Source organism: Mustela putorius, unplaced genomic scaffold, assembly GCF_011764305.1.
Source record: "Mustela putorius furo isolate JIRA1106 unplaced genomic scaffold, ASM1176430v1.1 tig00003834_pilon_pilon_pilon, whole genome shotgun sequence".
Taxonomy (NCBI): Eukaryota; Metazoa; Chordata; class Mammalia; order Carnivora; family Mustelidae; genus Mustela; species Mustela putorius.
In genome coordinates, this window is record NW_025421987.1 from 136,633,368 (window position 1) to 136,655,372 (window position 22,005).

The 22,005-nt window shown below is 41.3% G+C and overlaps 1 protein-coding gene across 4 annotated transcripts in view; it reads right to left on the reverse strand.

Annotated features, from left to right (window-relative positions):
- Positions 1–10,070: 10,070 nt before the first annotated feature.
- Positions 10,071–22,005, reverse strand: part of SCN11A (sodium voltage-gated channel alpha subunit 11) — a 109,975-nt gene continuing 98,040 nt past the window's right edge. For all 4 annotated transcript variants that reach the window (XM_045089156.1, XM_045089158.1, XM_045089157.1 and 1 more), the window contains 3 exons: positions 20,033–20,137; positions 14,709–14,979; positions 10,071–11,741 (listed from right to left, as the gene is read on the reverse strand). In XM_045089156.1, the coding sequence (XP_044945091.1) occupies positions 10,714–11,741; positions 14,709–14,979; positions 20,033–20,137 (1,404 nt within the window). In that variant the 3' untranslated portion in view covers positions 10,071–10,713. The remainder of the gene's footprint in view (positions 11,742–14,708; positions 14,980–20,032; positions 20,138–22,005) is intronic.

Consider the following 22,005-nt stretch of genomic DNA (forward strand, 5'->3'; position numbering starts at 1 on the left):
CAGGGAAATGACTCTCCTGATTTCTTGTGGACTAACTCAGACCTGAATCTTCTATTCTGTCATCTACCCCTCCCTCATTATTCTTTCTCACCCTTGTCCTATTCCTGCCTCAACCCCCAGGCTTGCCTTGTCCAACATCCTCAGTGAGGGCCACGGCTCCACCCCAAACTTCTGGGTCTCAGGTGGTGGATGGAAAGGAAGATATTCAGATGGAACATGCTGGTACAACCACAGCATTGTTAAGATATTGAATTGGGGGTGCCTGGGTGGCTCAGTGGGTTAAAGCCTCTGCCTTTGGCTCAGGTCATAATCCCAGGTCCTGGGATCGAGCCCTGCATTGGGCTCTCTGCACAGTGGGGAGCCTGCTTTCCCCCTCTCTCTCTGCCTGCCTCTCTGCCTACTTGTGATCTCTGCCTGTCAAATAAATAAATAAATAAAATATAAAACAAAAAAATAAAAAAAAAGATACTGAATTTTTTCCATGCCGGTTGTTAAGTGGCTACTGGCTTGAGCCTCTCTATTATCCAGAAAGCAGAATCCACCTCAGATGGTTCAGGAAACATATTAGAGCAACCATTTATGGAGGTATGGATGTTTTTGTATTAGTTATCTACTGCTGTGTAACAAATTACCCCAACATTTTGCAGCTTAAGCCAATGAACATTCATGATCTCACAGAGTCTCTGAAGGATGAGAACCTGGGAATGGCTTAGCTGGGAGGTTCTGGCTCAGGGTGTCCCATGAGAGGGCAGTCAAGCTGTTTGCAAGGCCTATGTCATGTCAACACTTGCCTGGGGCTGCAGGGCCCATGGCTAGGCTCCCTCATGGGACTGTCTGTCGCCAAGCCATAGTTCCTTGCTGGCTATTAGTTAGACCATGTGGGCCTCTCCCTGGAGTTGCGCATGACCTGGTGGCCTACCACCCCCCGAATGAGTGACTGAAAGAGTGTAAGTCAGAGGGTACCCAAGACAGAAGGCTATAGTCTTTCATGGTCTATTCCCCAAAGAGGCATAACATTACTTCTGCTTATCCCATTGCCCATACAACACACACATAGCACAGGGTGGGTGGGGGGTAGCCAAGACAATGAGTCCCAGAAGGGAAAGGTCCCTGGGGCCATCCTGGAGACTGCGTCTGCAGGCATTAAGGATGTTGAAGCACTCAGAGCCCCTCAATGGCAGGAAGCTTTTCTACCCTCAGACCCAAAGGGGTAAAGGGGAGCTAGACCTGTGGAAGAGGAGCATATAGCAGGACACAGCCACTGCTGGCAACATAGCCTGGAGCAAGCAGGAAGCAGGGGAAATAGCCTGACTTCTTCCTCTCCCTTCCCTTCGTCTCCTTCAGGTACCTTTGATGAAGTGAACCCAGCTGGAAATCAGGTGGCAAGTGAGTCCAACTGATGCATCCTGAAAGGACAAAAGAAGGATGGCAGAGAGTGATCTAAGGTTAGCATGTGGATAAATGGATTCTAACCATCACCCCCCAAGTGTTTTCTGGCCACCCCCTCTGCCCCAGCCTCTTCCCTATGACCCCCAACCCCAGTTATGTCCTGTGATCCAAGGGTAATCAAGGGTTATGCTGGTCATACCTCTAATCCCTACACTCACTGCCTGTACACTGGCCATTCTCAAGGACCCTCTAGGACTTCATGACATCCATTCTGTCTGGTCAGTGCCCAAGTCTTACTGGTGTAAATATTTTGAATACCGCATCTGATTAGAAAACACAGCAAAGGAAATAACTGGAACCAAAGCAGAGAATGATGGCCCAAGGAGAGTTCAATAAGGGAGTTCTGGCTAGAGGAGGGGGAGCCTCCGGTTCATACACTGTCCCACATTTCTGAAGCAGCCTCAACCCAGAGCAGAATCAGGCTGTCGAATCCCATGGGGAAGGGCTCCCCCGGCTCAAAAGAGCTGCTTTAAACACATGGAGTGAATCTCTCAGAACCACCAGGGCATTTTACCCATTGTGGGGCCCCAGAGATGTGATGGGAGAGCAGAAAAAGCTTCTGCTTCTGGACAGAGCCTCCTCCACACTATGTCCGAGCTGTTCCCTGCAGAGTGATGGTATATGTAGAGTGTAAGGATAGGAATCTTCTAAGGCATCTTGAAGTTAGGCAGAGAGGTTTTCTGAGGTGGAGCCCAGAGCTTCTTTGGAAGGGTACAAGAAGGGGAGGGTATTCCAGTGCAGAGGATGAAGGGGAAGAGGATTTGGGGGGCAGGAACCACCAGGATTACGCAAAGGCCAGCTGAGGGATGGCAGGGCACACACAGGAAGTAATGAGTGGGTAGATGAGAGGTAAATTCCTCATCATGGTCTGCACAGGAAGAACCAGGCCCTGGGGCCTGCCTGAGAGTAACCCGTGCCTGAAACCAGCTGTGGCACACCTGGGGCCAGCTGATGAGATGTCTGGTATGGCACAGGGAGTTGAATGCCATAGAGGAAAGGTGGCCAGGTCACTGTAACCTGTGTGCTTCGCATACATCTCTGCATGTTAGTTGTAATGTGTTTATCCTCGAAAAGAACAGAAACCCATCCAGAATTTCTCCCCCTTTCCCAACACTTCTGTTTTGTGGCATTTCTGCCCCTCGCCATTCCCTTCCCGATCTCTAACCAGATGTGTCTTCCCGTTCTTCTCTGCTCACCCAGCGATGGGGGACTGTGAGAATGACCAGGTGACCACACGCCTCAGAGAGCATCCAAGGCAGCCCTTCATTTTTACTTACATCCAAGTTAGGCCCACAAAGTTACTTGCTCAAGTTCACGTAGCGATTAGGTGGCAAAGCAGAGGTTGGGACCCTGCTGCATTGTGAGGAAGGGCAGAGAGGTTTTCTCAGCATCGTGTAGAGGGAGCGGGAAAGCAGCTGCAGGCCCCAGTGGCTCTGAGAAAAGGCTGCCGTGGGGCTCATCAGAGCATTCTTAAGTGTAATTGACTTTTAGGCATTAAATTTTTACCGGAATGATCTCACAAGGTCTTTAGGGAGAAGGAAAGTGCCTGGCATTTCCTGCCTCTTGGGGCAGCGTCTGGGGTGCAAAAAAGCTCATGCCCAGGGCTGCAGTATGGAGCCGTCCCCTGGGAGGGAGAAAAGGGGTGAGGGCCCAGGAGAGAATGCAGACCAGGATACAGGGTTCAGTGGCCAACTGGTTCTCATTAACTCCAGGGGCAGAAGGGAGGATGGAGCTAACTGTCCGCCCAACAGCCCTCCAGCAGTCGTGCCTGTGCAATAGGTGCCTACTGCAGGGGTAGGGGAGAAGAAACAGGTAACTCGGCTTCTGCTCGTGGGGAGAATCCATTCACCTGTGAATGGACATTTGACTTTCCCCATTCCTTTCTTTTTCATTTTTCTAATAAATGTGAGGTGGTATCTCACTGAGATTTTAATTTGCATTTGCCTATTGACTAATGACGCTGAATATCTTTTCAGGTTCTTCCTTATCCATCCTTCAAAATCACTCACACATTTTTCTTTTAGATTGCTTTTCTTCTTCTTATTGAGTTGCAAGAATCCTTTGCATATTCTAGGTGCAAGTCATTTGTCTGGTGTATGGTTTTCAGGGACCTTCTCCCAGTCTGTGGCTTGCCTTTTCATTTTCTTTTTTTAAAAATAAGCTTCTTCATAACATTTTTTTTTGCCTTTTTATTTTCCTAACAGTGTCTTTTAAGAACAAATGTGTTTAAGTCTGAAGTTCAGAAATATTATATCCAGCAAAACTGTTCTTCAGAAATGAAGGAGAGATAAAGGCATAAACAAAAGTTAGAGGAGTTCATCCCTAGACCTGCCGTAAAAAATGCTAAATGGAGTTCTCAGGTTGAAATAGAGGAATGCTAAGGGCCAACAGGAAAACATTTGAAAGTATAAAATTCATTGGTAAAGGTACATATATAGTCAAATTCAGAACAGCCTAACACTAACAGTGGTGCATATATCACTTTTATTTCTAGTATAAAAGTTAAAAGTCTGCAGCAGCTTTCTGTCTAAAGGTCCTGTTCCTATGCTTTAATAAAATCACCTTTTTTACACCAAAAAAAAAGTTAAAACTCAGTAGTATTAAAAATAATGTAGCTATACTGGGGCGCCTGGGTGCCTCAGTGGGTTAATCCTCTGCCTTTGGCTCACATCATGATCCCAGGATCCTGGGATCCAGCCCGATGTCGGGCTCTCTGCTCAGTGGGGAGCCTGCTTCCTCCTCTCTCTCTGCCTGCCTCTCCGCCTACCTGTGATCTCTGTCAAAAAAAAAAAAATCTTTAAAAAGTAATGTAGCTATACTATTGGGTATTTACCCCAAAGATAACAAATGTAGTGATCTGAAGGGGCACTTGCACCCCAATATTTACAGCAGCAATGTTCACAATAGTCAAACGATGGAAAGAGCCCAGATGACCACTGACAGATGAACAGATAAAGAAGATGTGAGATAGATATATATATATATATATATTAGTCAGCCTTCAAAAAAGAAAGAAAGAAAAAGAAATCTTGCCATTTGTGATGCCATGGCTGAAAATAGAGGGTATTATGTTAAGCAAAATAAATCAATCAGGGAAAGACAATTATCATATGATCTCACTGACATGTGGAATTTGAGAAATAAAACAGAGGTTCTTAGGGGAAGAGAGGAAAAAATAAAACGAGATGAAACCAGAGAGGGAGGGATGCCTGGGAGGCTCAATCAGTTAAACATCTGCCTTTAGCTCAGGTCATGATCTCAGGGTCCTGGGATTGAGTCCCTCATCAGGCTCCTTGCTCAGGAGGAGCCTGCTTCTCCCTCTGCCTGCACACCCCCTGCTTGTGTTCTCTCTCTTTCTCTGACAAATAAATAAATTAAAGAAAAAAAAGAAAGAAAGAAAGAAAGAAACCAGAGAGGGAGACAAACCATAAGAGGCTCTTAATCATAGGAAACAAACTGAGGGTTGCTGGAGGAGAGAGGGTGGAGGGATGGGGTAACTGGGTGATGGACATTGGGGAGGGCACGTGATGTAATGAGTACGGGGTATTATATAAGATGATGAATCACAGACCTGTGCCCTTGAAACAAATAATACATTATATGTTAATTACTTGAATTAAAATTTTTAAAATGTTTAAAAAATGTATAAAGTGTTTAAAAAAACAAAAACAAACAATATATTGGATGTATACTCAGATACAGTGAGTCAGAGATTAGTGTGGTATTTGTCATTTATTTTATTATAATGAACAATTTAATAAGCATCTTTTTAAAAATGTGAATAGGATATCATTTGGAATGGTAATGGAATACCATGTAGCCATGAAAAAGAAGGAAATCTTGCCATTTGTGACAACATGGAAGAAACTGGAGGGCATTATGTTAACTGAAATAAGCCAGACACAGAAAGACAAATACCTCATGACCTCACATATATGAAATCTAAAATAAGTCCAACTCATAATTATCCTTAGGTCACAAATAACTACTACCCCACATAAACTAAGCTTCAGAGTTGATATTAATAGAAATTATTCCAAAATTATCCTTAGAATATGTCCAACTCATAGAACCAGAAAGTAGAAAGGTGTTTGGTTACCAGGAGCGGGGCGCGTGGGGGAGTGAGGGAAACAGATGGTATATAAAGGTATAAGATGAATAAGTTCTAGGAATTGAATGTACAGCAAGGTGACTATAGCTAATAATACTGTATTATATACTACAAGTTTGCTAAGAAAGTAGATCTTACATTTTTCTCAGCATGCCAAAAAAAAGGAGGGGGGGATGAAGGTATTGGATGTGCAAATTACCTTGATTGTGTTAATCGTTTCATCATGTATACATAGATCAAATCATCGTGTTGTACACCTTAAACATATACAATTTTTATACCTCAGTAAAGCTGGGGGGGGGGGACAGAGTACGCATCCTCATTGTGGTTTGGATCCAGAAGAGATTTTTAATATAGAAAGGGCTTAGAGGAGGTGAAGGCACATGAAGTAGCAACTGCTCAGCAGACACAGTGGTCTCGTCGGACCGTATGCTCCTTCTGGGTGGTTTAGGGTGGGGGACTGACAAAGACTATGGCAGACTAAATCCACAGGGTCCCCCTACATCTCATGTCACCTCTCATGTCACCACTATTACATTAGCACACTTGAAGCCTGCCTTAATAGCTGTACCTATATTGTCCGAAAAGAGGGGAGATTCTGCTCCTGCCCTCTGCTAGAAGGGACCCGTGTTCTACTCTCTTTCTACCAGCTGTGAGAGGAGTTTGCCTGGAGGAGGGAGAGAATGATAAAAGGATGGAAACTAGGTCAAAATAGTAGGGAACTGAATACACTGGCAGAACTGAGGATGCAGAATTTGCAGAGGGACGCCCCATCTGCATCTCCCCATGTAGTGGATGTTTCCACAGTGGAAGAACTTCGAAAACATGCAGCATCTCCAGAGGAGAGGAGATGGATGGTGAGACGGTTACAGAATGTTACCAGGGGAACTAGGTGTCCTCTTTCAATGGCAGTTACACTAGCCTCTGGTGTCTGGCCAGTGGGGTGTCGTGGTTGATAGCTTGAGCTCTGTGTCCAGACTGCTTGGGTTTGAACTAGGCTCTCACTTCCTCTACATGCCTCGTTCTCAACAGAGCAATGAAGATTAAAAATAGTTTATGTCTAATAAAGCTGTCGTGCAGATTAAGAGGGGGTAGTCCTGCTCAAGTGGCAGCCAAGTCCAGAGTAAGTGCTCAATAAATGTTAGCACCTGTTTTCTCACTGCCTTTATGATTACTCCTTGTGCAGCAATGGACAGGATTGCCCAACGAATGACCCTGGAGCTTCTCTCTGGGTTGCCAGGCAACAAGCTATCTGGGACCAGTGGCTCCCCCTCCTTGAGCAGGAGGAGATGTACAGGATTTCAAGGGCACTGAGCACTAGTAGCTGACATTCCAATTCAGCTCCCCAGAACAGCTGGCTCCTACGCCTGGGTTGTTTATAAGGCAAACTCTCATGCTTGCTCAATAAAAAGGCAGAAGATCCGCTCTCTAGTGGGATCCTTCCCTAGAACACGACTACACTGTGTCCTGGCTCCTTGCTGCTTCTTGGTGGAAGGGAGGAAAAGGTGGGACCATGTCACTTATCTTGCTGGCTGTGAGTTTCTCATGAAGTCTGCTCCATGCCCAAACTACATGTCACGGTGTGTACCTTCACCTACCCCCCACACCCTTCCCTGAACTGTCTCTTCTCCTCATCTTTACTCTCTGAATGCATGCCCCCAGGAGGAGTCCTCACCTTCTAGATCTGGGTATGCTACACTCCCCCATAATTTCATCTGTTCCTGCTGTTTCAAATGTCATCCCTGTACTGAGGACTCCTGTTCATGTCGGTATCCTCAAGTTCTTGGCTGGATACTGTCACTTGGACCTGGCATCTTAAACCTTCAAAGTGTTCCAAACTGAATTTTAAAATTTTCCTCTGCTATAACCATGGAAACAAATAAACTCTTGCCCTCCTATACTCATTAACTTGGTAACTTGTACTGCTACCTACCTTGTCACCCCGACAAAAATCCCAAGGCTTCCTCAGACCCTTTTGCCTTGGCACAAACATCCTAGGGTCACACTTCATTGTCCCTGCCTCTCTCCTCACTCAGTGCCTCTTACCCTCTAGGACCAGTATTCTGCTCTCTTTCCAGCTCATTGCACCCTGCATATTCTGTCTGATTAACTTTTCTCCCCCTTTCAAATACCTTCGATGCCTCCCTATTACCTAAATATATAACTTCTCACTCTGGCATTTAAGGCTCTCCACAAAACAGCCCATTTCTAAGATTCTGTTGGGACTGCTCCACTAACTGTACTTTTAAGTCCCAGTTTGGAGAGCTGGTACCCCTTTACACTTTCTCCACTCTCTCCTTATACTCCTTACACTCTGCCATCCCCTCTACTTCAAACCTCTCAAACAACCCCTCTCCCAGTCACAATCCTGCACATCTACCTCTCTCATCTCAGGTATCCCACTTTCTTCCATGAAGCCTTCCCAGGAGCCTGCCTAAGTGATACTCAGAGCAGAGGGGTATCCCCAGTTTACTGTACTTGTTATATTGCATAGTGTTATCATCACATGAATGCTTATCTAATACTCTTCCCAATCAGCATATATGCTCTTAGGCTAAGGGCCATAGATTGTAAGGGGTTTATACAGCATGGGACTGCACCAGCCCTCAGGAACATGTCTGTTGATTGAATTAAGCAGTGGCTGATTTGCCTGGAAATAAGACTCTGAAGATAAGACATCTGGTTTCTTGTGCCTGTAGCGCTGTTTGTCCTGGACATTCAGTGTGGCCCCAGGAGGATGGAGTTCAGACTATCATCTCTGAGTCTTGGGGGGACCTGGGTCCTCGCACATTGAGAGCTTTCTCAGGGGAGGGAGATTTCTCACACCCATCCATGATTTAGGTAATTCACCACTTCCCGCCTTGACTTTCCTCCCTTAGCCCTTTGACTCTTTGAGGACCAGGCTCACACACAGATGCTGTACAGTACGCAGAAAAGAGCATGTTGAGGATTTGCTGCCATCTAGTGAAGGAAGTGTGGCTCAGTTTCTTGCTAAAGCTAAGAGGATCCTGTGCTCTCCCTGAGAGCTGGCTTTGGGAGCCCAGTCTCAGCAAAAAAGCAAAAAGGGACCATCTGGGGATGCACAGGTGTGTATGGGAGAGACAAAGCTTCTGCACAGAACAGATCACACCCAGGCCCCTAAACTTTAACCTGGGATGGGCAAGACTGTATCCTTCCAGAGCCTCCCCTGCCTCCAGCTGGAAGGTATCCCTATTAGAATGATGGCCAGCCGCTTTGCTTAGAAAACTTGGTAGGCATCTGTAAAACATTCAGTGTTCATAATCAGAGGCATCTTTTAGGGAACTCATCAGTCATCCAAAGTGCCTCAGGTGGAACTGGTCATGACTTTGGAACTGGTCATTTTTACAAGGCCCTTGCAGCCCTGCTGGAGAGCCCTGATGGCCCTGTCTCAAAGGTTTCTTGGCTCTGGGACCACCCATTCCTCTTCCCCAGCACAAAGGCTCAGGTTCCACCAGGTGAGTGACCGCATGTTCACTGGGTTACTGTGAGGTACAACTGAGATTATTCATGACAAATGCTCCGCCGGTGCCCAAGGCACAGCAACCACTAAGTAAAAATTAGGTATTGAATATGATTAGATAATGACAGTATTGTTATTTTGCCAATGCTCCAGAGCATAAGGCTGCCTACAAAACTCATAAAAATTCAAATCCTGGACTGGACATGAATACACACTGAAAATAACCACCGGTTCAGTGCACCAGAGCACCCAGTGCTGGGCAAAGAGGAGCAGGTCAGAGGCTCCGAGGCTCAGAGCTCAGACGTTGGGCTCCTGATGGCATGCAGCCCCTCCAGCCTATCCGCGGGACTGGTTCGCACAGAGTTTTCCTCCACACTACAATTATCATGATGTAGGTTCTCCACCTCCAGTGCAGCCTCTTGCCAGGCCTGATGTTTTCTTTGGTCTCTGGGAATCTCCAGTTTTTAGGGAAGTCCTAGGTCTTTTGATAGGCCTGGGTTGTTCTCTGGACTGCATTTCACGCAAACATTCAGCCAGAATTGAAAGGGTCATCAAGCTAAGGTCGCTGGCTAACCAGTACATTCTCTGGATCTCCAACCACAAGGTCCAGGTGTAGCTAAGAAGGTGCTCTCTCAGTCCAAGGTGGCCACCACAGATCTTTTAAGTGAGGCTTTCTTACTGGTTCCAGCCCGTGGTGGGCTGGAACCAGCTAGGGCCAGCTCACAAGAACTAACTGGGCATCTCTTCCCAACTTCACATTCAGGAATATCATGGTGGTAGCCTGAACTCAGTCCTGATGGAAGTATTCACCATAGAAATCGATGCATGTTACAAATTGTGGCACTTTTTTTTTTTTTTCTGGAGAGCCAGTTGTTACACACTTATCCCCATATGATGGGCTCCCATCTTAATTCCAAAGCAAAGCACCACTTTTGAATGGCTACTTATGCAGCCACCAAAGAAGATTTTTTGAAAGAAAGGTACTGTCTGAATGAAATACATCTGAATGAATGTACCATCTGAATGAAAATATAAACTGAAAGTCTCATGTATTTATTTTTTTCCAAATGTATATAACGGAGATTGTAGCTGGTGAAAGGGTGATAAATGACAAGCCAAGATCATGCCTTTTGTTTGAAATACACCCAAAATACTAATGTTGGTAAAAATATCTGTAAGAAGCTATTTATTTATTAGCAAGTTTTGAATTTTTACTCAGCATGCAAGAGAGTTACATGTGATAAGCCACATATGTGCATTGGGGAAAACATTGAGCAAAGGTATTAAACAATGTACCTAGAAACAATATGGAAAAACACTATTTAAATTTTTAACAAGTTTTTTTGTTTCTTCTTCTTCTTTTTTTTTTTTTTTTTTAATGTAACCTAAACTGTGTTTCAATCCTAACATTGTTGTGTCCTCTACAGCCCTTCTGGTGTCTTTCTCCTTGAGAAAACAGTACCAGTGATTCATAGTGAGGCAGCCTTATTTTCTAACCCTGTAAGATCCGTTTGAAATAAACACTTGAAATACCATTTCTTTTAGGCAGAAAAAAATGGGATGGTCAGTTTGGGGAGTCGATTGCTTATTCACACACTGAGCTGTGGACCTCTGGAGCTCAGACGCCAGAGGCCAGGTGATGAGGCTGTGAGGTAGGAGTGGAAGTAGAGGCTTAGTCATAGTGGACCTTGCCCTCAGCCCCAGAGGCGGACAGGTCTCCATTGCAGAGTGTGTGGAGTTGTGAACAGGGCCTGTCTCCCAAGGCACTCATGGACATCCTCAGCCTGTATTTTCGAAAGGCTTTTTGAATAATAGCAGCACATCTTTCCTCTTCCTTCCTCTTGGTGGTGGTGAGTATGGGTTCATATAACTTCTTGGAAGGGTTGGCTTCCATGAACTTCTCCTCCATCATCACTTTCATGCTGTCCAGGCCATCGGAGTCACCAAGTACCCTAGTGGTGAATGCGAAGAGTATATCCAGGCAGTGGAGACGATCTCCACTTACCATGGGCAAGTCCATCATGAGAAACTGAAATTTATTAGGCTTTGCCACCCGTAAAGGCTCAGGAAGGGCATCAGCAAAGTCAGAAAGGGCAGAATATTTGATGAACTGTGTTGCTTCTGGGTCAAACTTTTCCCAGACTTCATAGAATATCTCAAAGTCATCTTCACCCAAAGGGTCCTCACTTTCTTCAGTGGCTATGTTGAAGTTCTCTAAAATCACAGCAATGTACATGTTGACAACAATGAGAAAGGAGATGATGATGTAACTAACAAAGTAGGTGATGGCTATGGCATGGAAGTAACGGTTGTCTAAGCTGGGGGTTCCCGAATCCTTTGATTGCAGCATGGGCTTCAGGAGAGCATCCCAGCCTGCTGAGGTGGTGATCTGGAAGAGACACAGTATGCTGCCAACAAAAGTTTTAAAGTTGAATATGTCATCAATTCCATGTTCCTCCTTCACTCTGCAAAAATAGCTCATGCCAAAAATGGCATAAATAAACATAACCAGAAAAAGTAGAAGGCCAATGTTGAACAGAGAAGGAAGAGACATCATCAGAGCGAAAAGGAGAGTCCTAATTCCTCGTGCGGCGCGAACAAGTCTCAGGATCCGACCAATCCGAGCCAAGCGGACAATCCTGAAGAGTGTTGGAGGGAAAGGAATGTGCTGCTGGTCCTCCAAGGCAGAAATCATTGCACCTTAGGAGAAGGAGATAGAGCAATTAATTTCCAGTAGGCACCCTGCTTTCAGATCCAGCCTGCCTCTCCTGCCTTGAACTCTTACTGGGATCAATTTTTAATCAGTACTTTATAATCTATATGCTGCACAAATTAAGAAATTTCTTTAACAATATCAGTGAAAATGTCTATCTGTGCCTTAACTTAGAAAATAATTTCCAAGCACCATACAACTTTAGATGGGACTTCAGATAAAATAAGATGTCTATCATATTGGAGACACCCAAGGAAAGGAAAGAAAATGCCATTTATGAAAGGCTATTTTGTGACCTATCTCATACACTTGAAGTGTGTTATCTGTGTTGGGTGTTGAAAGTCACTGATGGGATAACAAATGTAATAGTTTTCCATATTTACTGGATACAAAGAATGGAAAGCAGATAAACTAACTATATAGTCCTTCAGGTTAATTAATGGAAGGAGAAACTTCTGACACTGATTGATGGTTGGCTTGAGCCTGAGCTGCCAGCGGAAATTGTGGAATGTCTAACCCCAAAACTCCTTAAAAAGGGAGGTTTTTATTTGTATAGGGGAATTTGAACACAGCTTGCTATAGACAAGGACAGGGCAGGGCTGGAGGGAGATGGTGTTTTGGGGATGCTCAACTCTATGCGGAAGCTGCCGCAGAGCTCTCATATTTATCAATATGCTCATCCTGAGAAAGGACTCCTGAGGTCCACTCAGAAGGCTTAAGGGACTAAGTTGGAGATACTTTCCTTATTGTTGTAGACACCTCCAAAAATAGGATCTCGAGCAGAGGTTTCTGCAAACAGCTAAATATTTGGCCTAAAATGTCATCCTGTTCTCTCATTGCCTATCCTGTAAGCAAATGATAAAAGATTTGAAACAATTCACATTTTGGCCCAAACATTATAGAATGGTTGGAACATGTCTGTCTTGTGTAGACATGGCCTTGCTCTTCCTCTGGGTGGGGGTGGGGGGGTCCTCAAAGGCATTACGGGAGATGGGCAGCCAGAATTGTTGGCTATCACCTAATGACTAAGAGAACTAATTCACAACAGTGCCCATGAAGTCAAATTCACATGTTAATTGGGCAGCCAACAGTAGTGAGGTGTGGAATTTATTCAGTTCCAACTTAACAACACTTGGAGGAGATCCACCCTTTAAGGCTACCTCCTTCACTAGTATTTCTTTGACTAATGGAACCCACAGTAATCTATTTGTTATCTGAGCTCAGTTTTTCTGTGTACCATGGGATTTGGTGTGCAGTTAATTTCTCTTTTTCTGACTCTTTAAGTACTTAAAACATAAACTCAATACTTTAATACTTAATAGTTAAACTACACTGTTAACTCCTAGAGAAGGATTCACTTTGACTCACACTCATTTTGTATTTCTCTAAAAAGCTTAGTAAAGAGCTTGGGAAAGTGTAGAGGCTTAGTGTTGGGTGGCAGATCTACTGGCAAAGGCATATAAAATGCTGCCTACGTTAGTGAGTAGGACTTGGCTCAAGGTTTGGATTTTCCTCATCCACTGGAGCAAAATACTATACAGTGCTCTGCTGTGTAACTGCAATTGCCTAGCAGTTGTTCAAAGGACAGAAACAAGAAATATTTCCACAACCTGCATGATGGCTGGCACTGCCTGGAAGGAGTTCAGTAAGTGGTAGAATAAATGAGTTGCTCTCTGCATATTGGAGGAAGGAGTTCTTCAAGTTCTCAGAGGGCTGTGCCAGAGTCACTCTACTATCATTTTCTGAGCTTAATACTGCTGTCAGTTTCACCAGTACTTGAAATTATAATTGACTGATAAAGTTTAACAATCTGTTTCACTGGAGGTGTGTGGAAGGATCTATTGCTAAACTTTATCTACATCGAATTCATGGCTTAGGAACCAGAACAGACTATGAGCTGTACCATTTTCTTGTTCTTGGAAACATCTGCATTGCTGCTGTAGTGATAGGAACAAAATATTTTGATCTCACATATCTGTTTAGCACATCCTTTCTGAAATAGTACAAAAGCTTCCACTTGTGAAATCAGTTTTCATTGTCTCCATTGCTTTTTTTTCTTCCATTGCTTTTTGAACTATAAGAATGGCCCCTGAGTGGTTGCACACAATTATTTAAAAAAAAAACCAAAAAACTGCAAAACCCAAGGTGTAAACTCTCATGGCTTAGCCATGAAGAATTTAATTTCAAAGTTGGAGTATGTGAGCGTGTGTGTTATAAAAACGTAAATGGAAACAATCCTTTTTTTCTCTATTCTTCTTCCACAAATCTTATAGTTAATCCTGCCTATGTTAAGAAAAATATAGTGATTACGGAGTAAGACTGGTTGGTGAATGGGGTCCAAGCAGTTGAGATAAGCATAGTTCATGCTGTGGTTTAAGTTAACATGGAATACAGAATAAAAAGCAAGCACTGCTTGTCCTCATGACACACTCTTGAAGCACAGTCTAGGCTGGGCCATGGAGGTCCTGAATAAGAGGTGAGAGAATGCCTAGCAGTGTCACAGGGGTGCAATAACTGTGATCTGATAGCCGCATGGATTCTGAACTAAGGAAAACCATGGGAACTAAGCATCAAATCCTTAAGACTAAAGACATTCATGAGAGCTTATAGTTGCACAGGAAAGGTAGAACTCTGACTCAGTTATGGATATCCCAGATATCCCCATAGACACTTTAAGGTCATCTTAATTTTGTCCATTGAATAAATGGATCCACACAGTTATTTAACTCTCTGTTTCAGTTATGTAAACAGTCAAAGGAATGAAAATTGCGCTGTATCTCCTAGCAACTTCCCAGTAGAGAATGGCAGCAGTACACCTGTCTTTTTTTTTTTTTTTCCTGAAACCACATTAAACCTAATTTGTTGCTTTGTGGATAGTTTGGACATACTTCCAAATGCTAAGATTTACTTCTAGCTCTCAGATTAAAGCCCCTCAGGCTTCTGATATTACTTACTAACAATAGAAAGAACCACGATCACACAATCAAATAAATTCCAGCCAATGGTGAAGTAGTATTGCCTCAAAGCAAAGATTTTGACAAGACACTCAATTGTAAAGATGACCACAAAGGCCAGGTTGAGACGTTCAAGGATGACTTTCGTGGCCATGGACTGGTCATCTGATTCAGCCATCATGCAAAGCATGTTGAGCAAAATGAGGATGATGATGATGATGTCAAAGACCTGGCTTGTGACTACATCAAACACGAGACCCTGGCATTTATTCTGAGAGGGAAAAGAAAACAAGAATCTTAGATCATTTTGCATTGTCAGAATGAAATCACATACATAAAAAAGGCACATAACAACAGAATTTGTCCTCTCTTACAATTGAAGCAGTTTCTTGAAAAATGCATACCCTTTTTAAACAACAAGAAATTCTTGTGTTTACATTTTCATTTAAATTCAGTTACGTAAGTGTTTTGAAGTTGTAGGCTTATAGCTTTAATTCCATTTTAAAAGAAAAAAATGTTTGGTAATGACGTAACTTTGATATGATGGATGATGTTTTGCTGAAATAAAACAACTCGAGTTGGATTTAATAATAAAAAGATGAACTTCGGTTTCTATATTTCATCTGTTTCTTTATTTGAGCTTCAATAATATTAATGCTGAGAATTCCTACTCATGTAATTATGTTGGACAAAATGGAATTAACATCCCCAAGCCTCCATTTGTTAATTCAGAATAATGAGGCCTAAGTATACTTAACCAAAACTCTGTATTCAAGCAGTTCTTAAATGCCAATTTTCTAAATCCCATTCACTTGAAAATAATGCTAGATAAATGGGACTGTGCTGTAATGATTACTAAAAACAGAAAAATTGATTATTTCATGTTATTATTGATGGTGAACTTACATATTGGTTGGTACATAGATAGTCATACTGCTCACAAAGTAAGTATATGCTAATTGCTCTGGTACAGGCCCTAGCTCAAGTTCGCATGCCTAATCTACCATGTACAGTGAAATAACTCAGCCGTCTCACTGTATTTTCTATAATTTAACAGCTATGAAGCACTACTTCACTTACTTAGTAGAAAATTATTCTTAAACACAAACTCAGACACTAATATTGTATGGCATTCTTGACTATTAATTGATTATTTTACAATATACGTATACATTAAGGTATTTTATATTATATTATCCTCTAATCAAAATATACATATACAGTAGTCTATTTAGAAAATGCCTAAACTCCTGAGAATCACTTTTAGAATGCCAGCTATCTGTAATGGTAATTGGGTGAAAGATGATGTTGGTTTGTGGTGATAATAGTGGAGAGAGATGTAAACATTTAGATTTAAAAGCTAATATGGAAGTAGATGCGGAAGTCATAGACTGTTTGAGTGGAGGTGACTATGGGAAAATGATGGCCTGAGGCTACAGTTTCTGGCTAGTAGAGCCTTTTAAGAGAACAGAGAATGAGGCATTTCAGAGGAACACGATTAAGATCTGCCCCGAGAACACTGAGTTCGAGGGGCCAGTGGGGAATCCGAGGGCCTTGGGCAGGTAAAGGTATGGGTTTGGAGCTCAGGTGCAGAGCTGGAATGCAGATGTGGAGTTCAATGGCACCAATACCGACATGAATTAAAACCATGAGAAGGACGGTATCAGTAAGTGAGAGCAAAAGCAATGAGAGAGGGTAGGGACAGCACTGGAGGGCTACTACATTTAAGTTTGTGTTTTTCAAATTTTGTTCCACAATCATTAAAACTTTTATCGAGGAATCTGGAGAAGAAACTTGCAAGTCAATTGCATTTGCTGTGTGAGAATGCATCTAGGAAGTCAGAAAGGACCTGAAGAAGATACTTTTAAGGGTGCTTTCCAGGAAATCACAGTGAGTGGCAAGAATAACAGTGAGGGAGAGTAAGCCTAGGCCTGATAGTTTAATATTTAGAGAAACAGAGGAGATCAAGAATACAAGTTCCCTAAACTGATAGATATCAAAAAAAACATTGGGTATCACTTTAGAATGTACAGTGAGCAATGAATCTTGGAACACTAGATCAAAAACTAGTGATATACTGCATGGTGACTAACATAACACTATATAAAAAATAACATTACATAACAAATAGCAGGGAGGACATGGGGAGTTAGAGAGGAGAAGGGAGTTGGGGAAAATTGGAAGGGGAGGTGAACCATGAGAGACTATAGACTCTGAAAAACAATCTGAGGGTTTTGAAGAAGCGGGGGAGGTTGGGGGAACCAGGTGGTGGGTATTATAGAGGGCACGGATTGCATGGAGCACTGGGTGTGGTGCAAAATAATGAATACTGTTATGCTGAAAATAAATAAAAGAAAAAAATTACATAATAAAAATGTAAATGTAAAATATAAATGTAAAAATGTAAAAAAAAAAGAGAATATACAGTGAATTCTACCCAGTATCATTTTTAAATCAGTAATGAAGCCCCCCCTGTGGATGGTTCAGAAAGAATCAGAAATGGTTCCAGATCCCTTCCTCTACTGTTAAAAATAAAATACATCACTGCTCAGGTTAGAACAGCTAGATTCCCTCTGTCCCCATGTAACTGCTATTCATTTTTTCCAAAGGTCAAAAATCATATTTAGATTTTAGAGATTTAAAAACGTCTGTGGGGAGCTAAAGTTGTGAGTTAAGGGCTAACAGCTGATTTAAAAGTCTTAAACTCAGGGACATCTGGAATATGTGTTTATCTCATGCAACACTGCTCCCTGGAATATAGAAGTTAAGGTAAATGTGATGCATTAACTGGGGAGATGATACCTGCTTGTTGGAATTCCTCCTTGTGAAGCCCTGACTAGTAAGCTGTAGCTACACAGGGAGGACTACAGCATGACACCTATTCCCGGATGAACCACGTGATGAACATGCCAGAAGACATAGTTAAAGCATGGAGTTGGAGGCTTGCTTCGAGTAATGTAGTCTTTGCCCTCATGAAGCTCTTCCCTTGCAGCTTAGCATGCTCAGGGCGGGGGAGAGACCTAGAAGCTGCAGCTATGTCATTGCAACTTCTCTTTGGCTATGTGCTGCCTTGCTTGGTTCATATTATGAAATAAATGGGTAAATATGTGGGAGCCTATTGTGTCTCATGATTCTCTTAGTTAATTTCAAATCTAGGACCAACTGGTATTAAGTCAGTGGTTGCACATGTAAATAAAAATTCTTTGTCTTTTTTTTGTTGGCTCAAATTCAAATAAGAGCTCTCCAAATATAGTTGCATAATTAACCTCTTGGTAAAAAAATTCTTCATTGTTTAAATTCTAAACACTTTGTCCTAACATTCCCAAATATTTCTTTTTTCCTTCTACAATGATTTTATTATAAATATGTTCTTTTGGAATAAACAAATATTGCATTCAAGACTATTTATCTGCAAACTTGTTCTAAAGTAAACATTCCCAGATATTTTTACTGCAACACAAATATTCAGTCCTAGTGGGATGGACTCTGTGTGTACCCTAAAACATACTCTTTCATTCAACTAATAATTACTGAGAATACACTGTAGGCTCTTTTCTGAGTTTTGGGAATAGCAGTAGATTAAACATACCTTTGATAATTTGGGGTCTCATGTTCAAATGAAAATCTCTAAAGCCTATACATGCTTTGGATATCAAGCTCCTCTTCCATACTGCTATCCCGAACTTCCCCACTGACCCTTCCTGCCTTGAAAACCTTCAAAATTACCTGTTAGAGCTACCAACTATGCCTAGTGTATTACTTTATAATCTGATGTGATCAAGTTCTAGCTCTTCTATTAGACCACAACACGAAGCAGCTTTGGAGCACTTGATAAGCAAGATTCATTGAGAGTAAGGGTCAGCCAACTATATCCTGTAGGCCAGATCTGGCCCACTACTGGTTTTTTGTATAATTTGTGAGTTCAGAATGGGTTTTACATTTTCTAATGTCTGGGAAAAAACTCAAAAGGAAAATAAAATTTTGACATGTGAAAATTAAAGAAATCCAAGTTTAGTGACTATAAATCAAGTTGCACTAGAACACAACCATGCACATTTGTTCTGTACTATCTATGGCTGCTTTTGTGTTACATGGCAGAGCTGAACAGTGGCAGCAGAGACCATGTGGCCTGCAAAGCCTGCAATGTTTACTATCTGACCCTTTTTTTGGGTCAACTCCTGATATAGAACTTTTATCATAAATACTGGTGAAGTGGAAGCCAGTATGCATGACTTAAGACTTCACACCAGAAAAGTTGGTAAAAGATATTATAAATACATTTTTAATTGGTCAATATTTTGTCAAAACTATAATGAGATATTACCTCACACCTGTCAGAATGGCTAAAATCAACAACTTAAGAAACAGCGGGTGTGGGTGAGGATGTGGAGAAAAAGGACCATGCATATACTGTTGGTGGGAATGCAAACTGGTGGAAAAAACAGTATGGAGTTTCCTCAAAAACTCAAAAATAGAACTACCTTAAGATCCAACAGTCACACTACTGGGTATTTACCCAAATAATACAAAAATACTAATCCAGAGGGATATATTCACTGCGATATATACATCAACATTATCTACAATAGCCAAGTTATGGAAAAGGCCCAAGTGTCCATCAACTGATGAATGGGTACAGAAGCTGTGGTAGTTATAAGATGGAATATTATTCAACCATAAAAAAGGATGATATTTTGCCATTTGCAATGATGTGGATGGAGCTAGAGAGAATAATGCTAAGTGAAATAAGTCAAAGAAAGGCAAATGGCATATGATTTCACTCATATAGGGAACTTAAGAAACAAAACAAATGAACAAAGGGGGTGGAGAGAGAGGCAAACCAAGAGATAGATCTTAACTATAGAGAACTGATGGTTACCAGAAGGGAGGTGGTTGGGGGAGGATTGAGGAGTGCACCTGTCATGATGAGTACGGGGTTATGTATGGAAGTGCTGAATGAATCACTACATTATACACCTGAAACTAATATTCTACTGTATGTTAACTATATTGTAGGACTTTAAAAATAAGAAAAAAATTTAGTTAAAACAAACTATTAAGTTTATATCATTACAATGAGTATATACTAAGCACCTATTGTGTGCTCACCAGAAAGCAAATGAAAGGTGTTGCTCAAGTTCTTGTTATTGAATTCAAATGTCTAATTTTCCTAAGGACTTGAGCCAGACATCAGTGTGTCTGGGTCTTTGTTGATTTCTTAGATAGTGTCTATAAACTTAAAGAATAAAGAACAGCACTGCAAACATCTGAGCTCAAGACCACTTAATGGATCTATGTATTTAGAATGAATCAATTGCTCTCACCAGAGGTCTTGGAATGGGCTTTTGAGGTTTTTTGGATCCTAATTTTTTCATTGCATTATAGTATTTCTTCTGTTCTTCTGTCATAAAAATGTCTTCGCCACCTAAGTATATGGAGAAGATGAGAGCTAATTATTATTAAAAGTTTTTTGGAAACAAGATCTGAACTTTCAGAAGTAGTTTCAAAGTTATATTACATTCTATCAACAACTCCTAAAATTCCAATTGGAAGCAAAGAGACTGGACTCTCTATAGGAGGGCTGAAATAAGATTTAAATTAAAGAAAAGAGAAAAAATGTAACTTTTACCAGCTATATATTAGTTTTTAGAATATGAACAAAGATTACACACTCTTTGCAAACACCCACTATACCTTTAAAAAACTATATTTTAGGTTACATAAATCAAATCACAATGCAAGAAAAATAGATATTAGTAATAAAAATTTAAACAAAATCTGACCAAATGGCAATTAAAATTCTCCTAAATAAATGAATTAAAGCATATATCTTTTAATAAAATTTCATAAAATTTTCCAGACCCACTCTTATGAAAAAAAAAAAAAAAACCTAGAGAGCTTTAAATGTTTTCATTATTGAACAAGAACAAAGATATATGAATAAGAATTTTCATTTCTGAAAATTTTAGGAGGAAGTAAAATATCTAGAAATGCTGGGTAAATTAGAACAGAATTCTTTTAAAATGTACAGCTAAACTTGCACAAAAGTAAGGAAGATCTCGAGGGTCTGAAAATCAACAGTGATCAAAGAGTAGTAAATTATCCTGAAGCCACTGTTGGCCTAAGAGCATTTGCTAATCTCTGTGAAAACTAGAATCTTGGGCCTTAATAACTACAACGGAATCATGAGGAAAAGTCTGTGGGCTTATGCCAAGGTCCCACATGAATCTGAGACTCCTTCTTAAGTGCTATCAATGAAAGGGTGAAGAAGAAAACAGAATCGGTCAATAGGCAGTGGAAGACAGGAAGGAAACTGTCTTAGTCTGGCCTATGGGTAAAAACCCAGTCTTTCCTGACAATCTGTGAACCGAGGCCTGCCTTGATAACAGTGTGGGGTTTGAATTTTCACCACTACCATTTAGACCAAAAATATTCAGCCCTAGGACAGACAGTCTTTTCAACAATGGTGCTAGGAAACTGGATATCCACATGCAAAAGAATAAAGTTAAATTCTTACTTAACATCATACACAAAAAAAAATAGCTCAAAATACATGAAAGACATAAACGTAAGCTCTAAAACAATAAAACTCAGAAGAAAACATAGAGCAAAACTTCACAACACTAGATCTGGCAATGATCTCTTTCATATAACACCAAAGGCATAGATAACAAAAGAAAAAATAGATAAATTGGACTTCATGAAAATTTTTAAATTATGTGCATCAAAAGATACTATCAATGAAGGAAAAAGGCAATCCACAGAATGGGGAAACATATCTATATATCATATATCTGATAAGGGATTAATCAGAATATATGGAAAACTCTTAAAATTTAACACCAACAAAAAACCCAAACAGCCAGTGTCAGAGAAATTACTACCTGTGTTCTCTTCTAGAATGTTTATGGTTTCAGGTTTCACACTTAGGTCTTAAATCCATTTTTAGATTATTTTTGTATATGGTGTTAGAAAATGGTTCAGTTTCATTCTTTTACATGCAGTTATCTAGTTTTCCCAGAACCATTTATTTTATTTTTTTTTTTTTTTTTTTTTTTTTTTTTAAAGATTTTATTTATTTATTTGACAGAGAGAAATCACAAGTAGATGGAGAGGCAGGCAGAGAGAGAGAGAGGGAAGCAGGCTCTCTGCTGAGCAGAGAGCCCGATGCGGGACTCGATCCCAGGACTCTGAGATCATGACCTGAGCCGAAGGCAGCGGCTTAACCCACTGAGCCACCCAGGCGCCCCAGAACCATTTATTGAAGACACTGTTCTTTACCAATTACATATTCTCA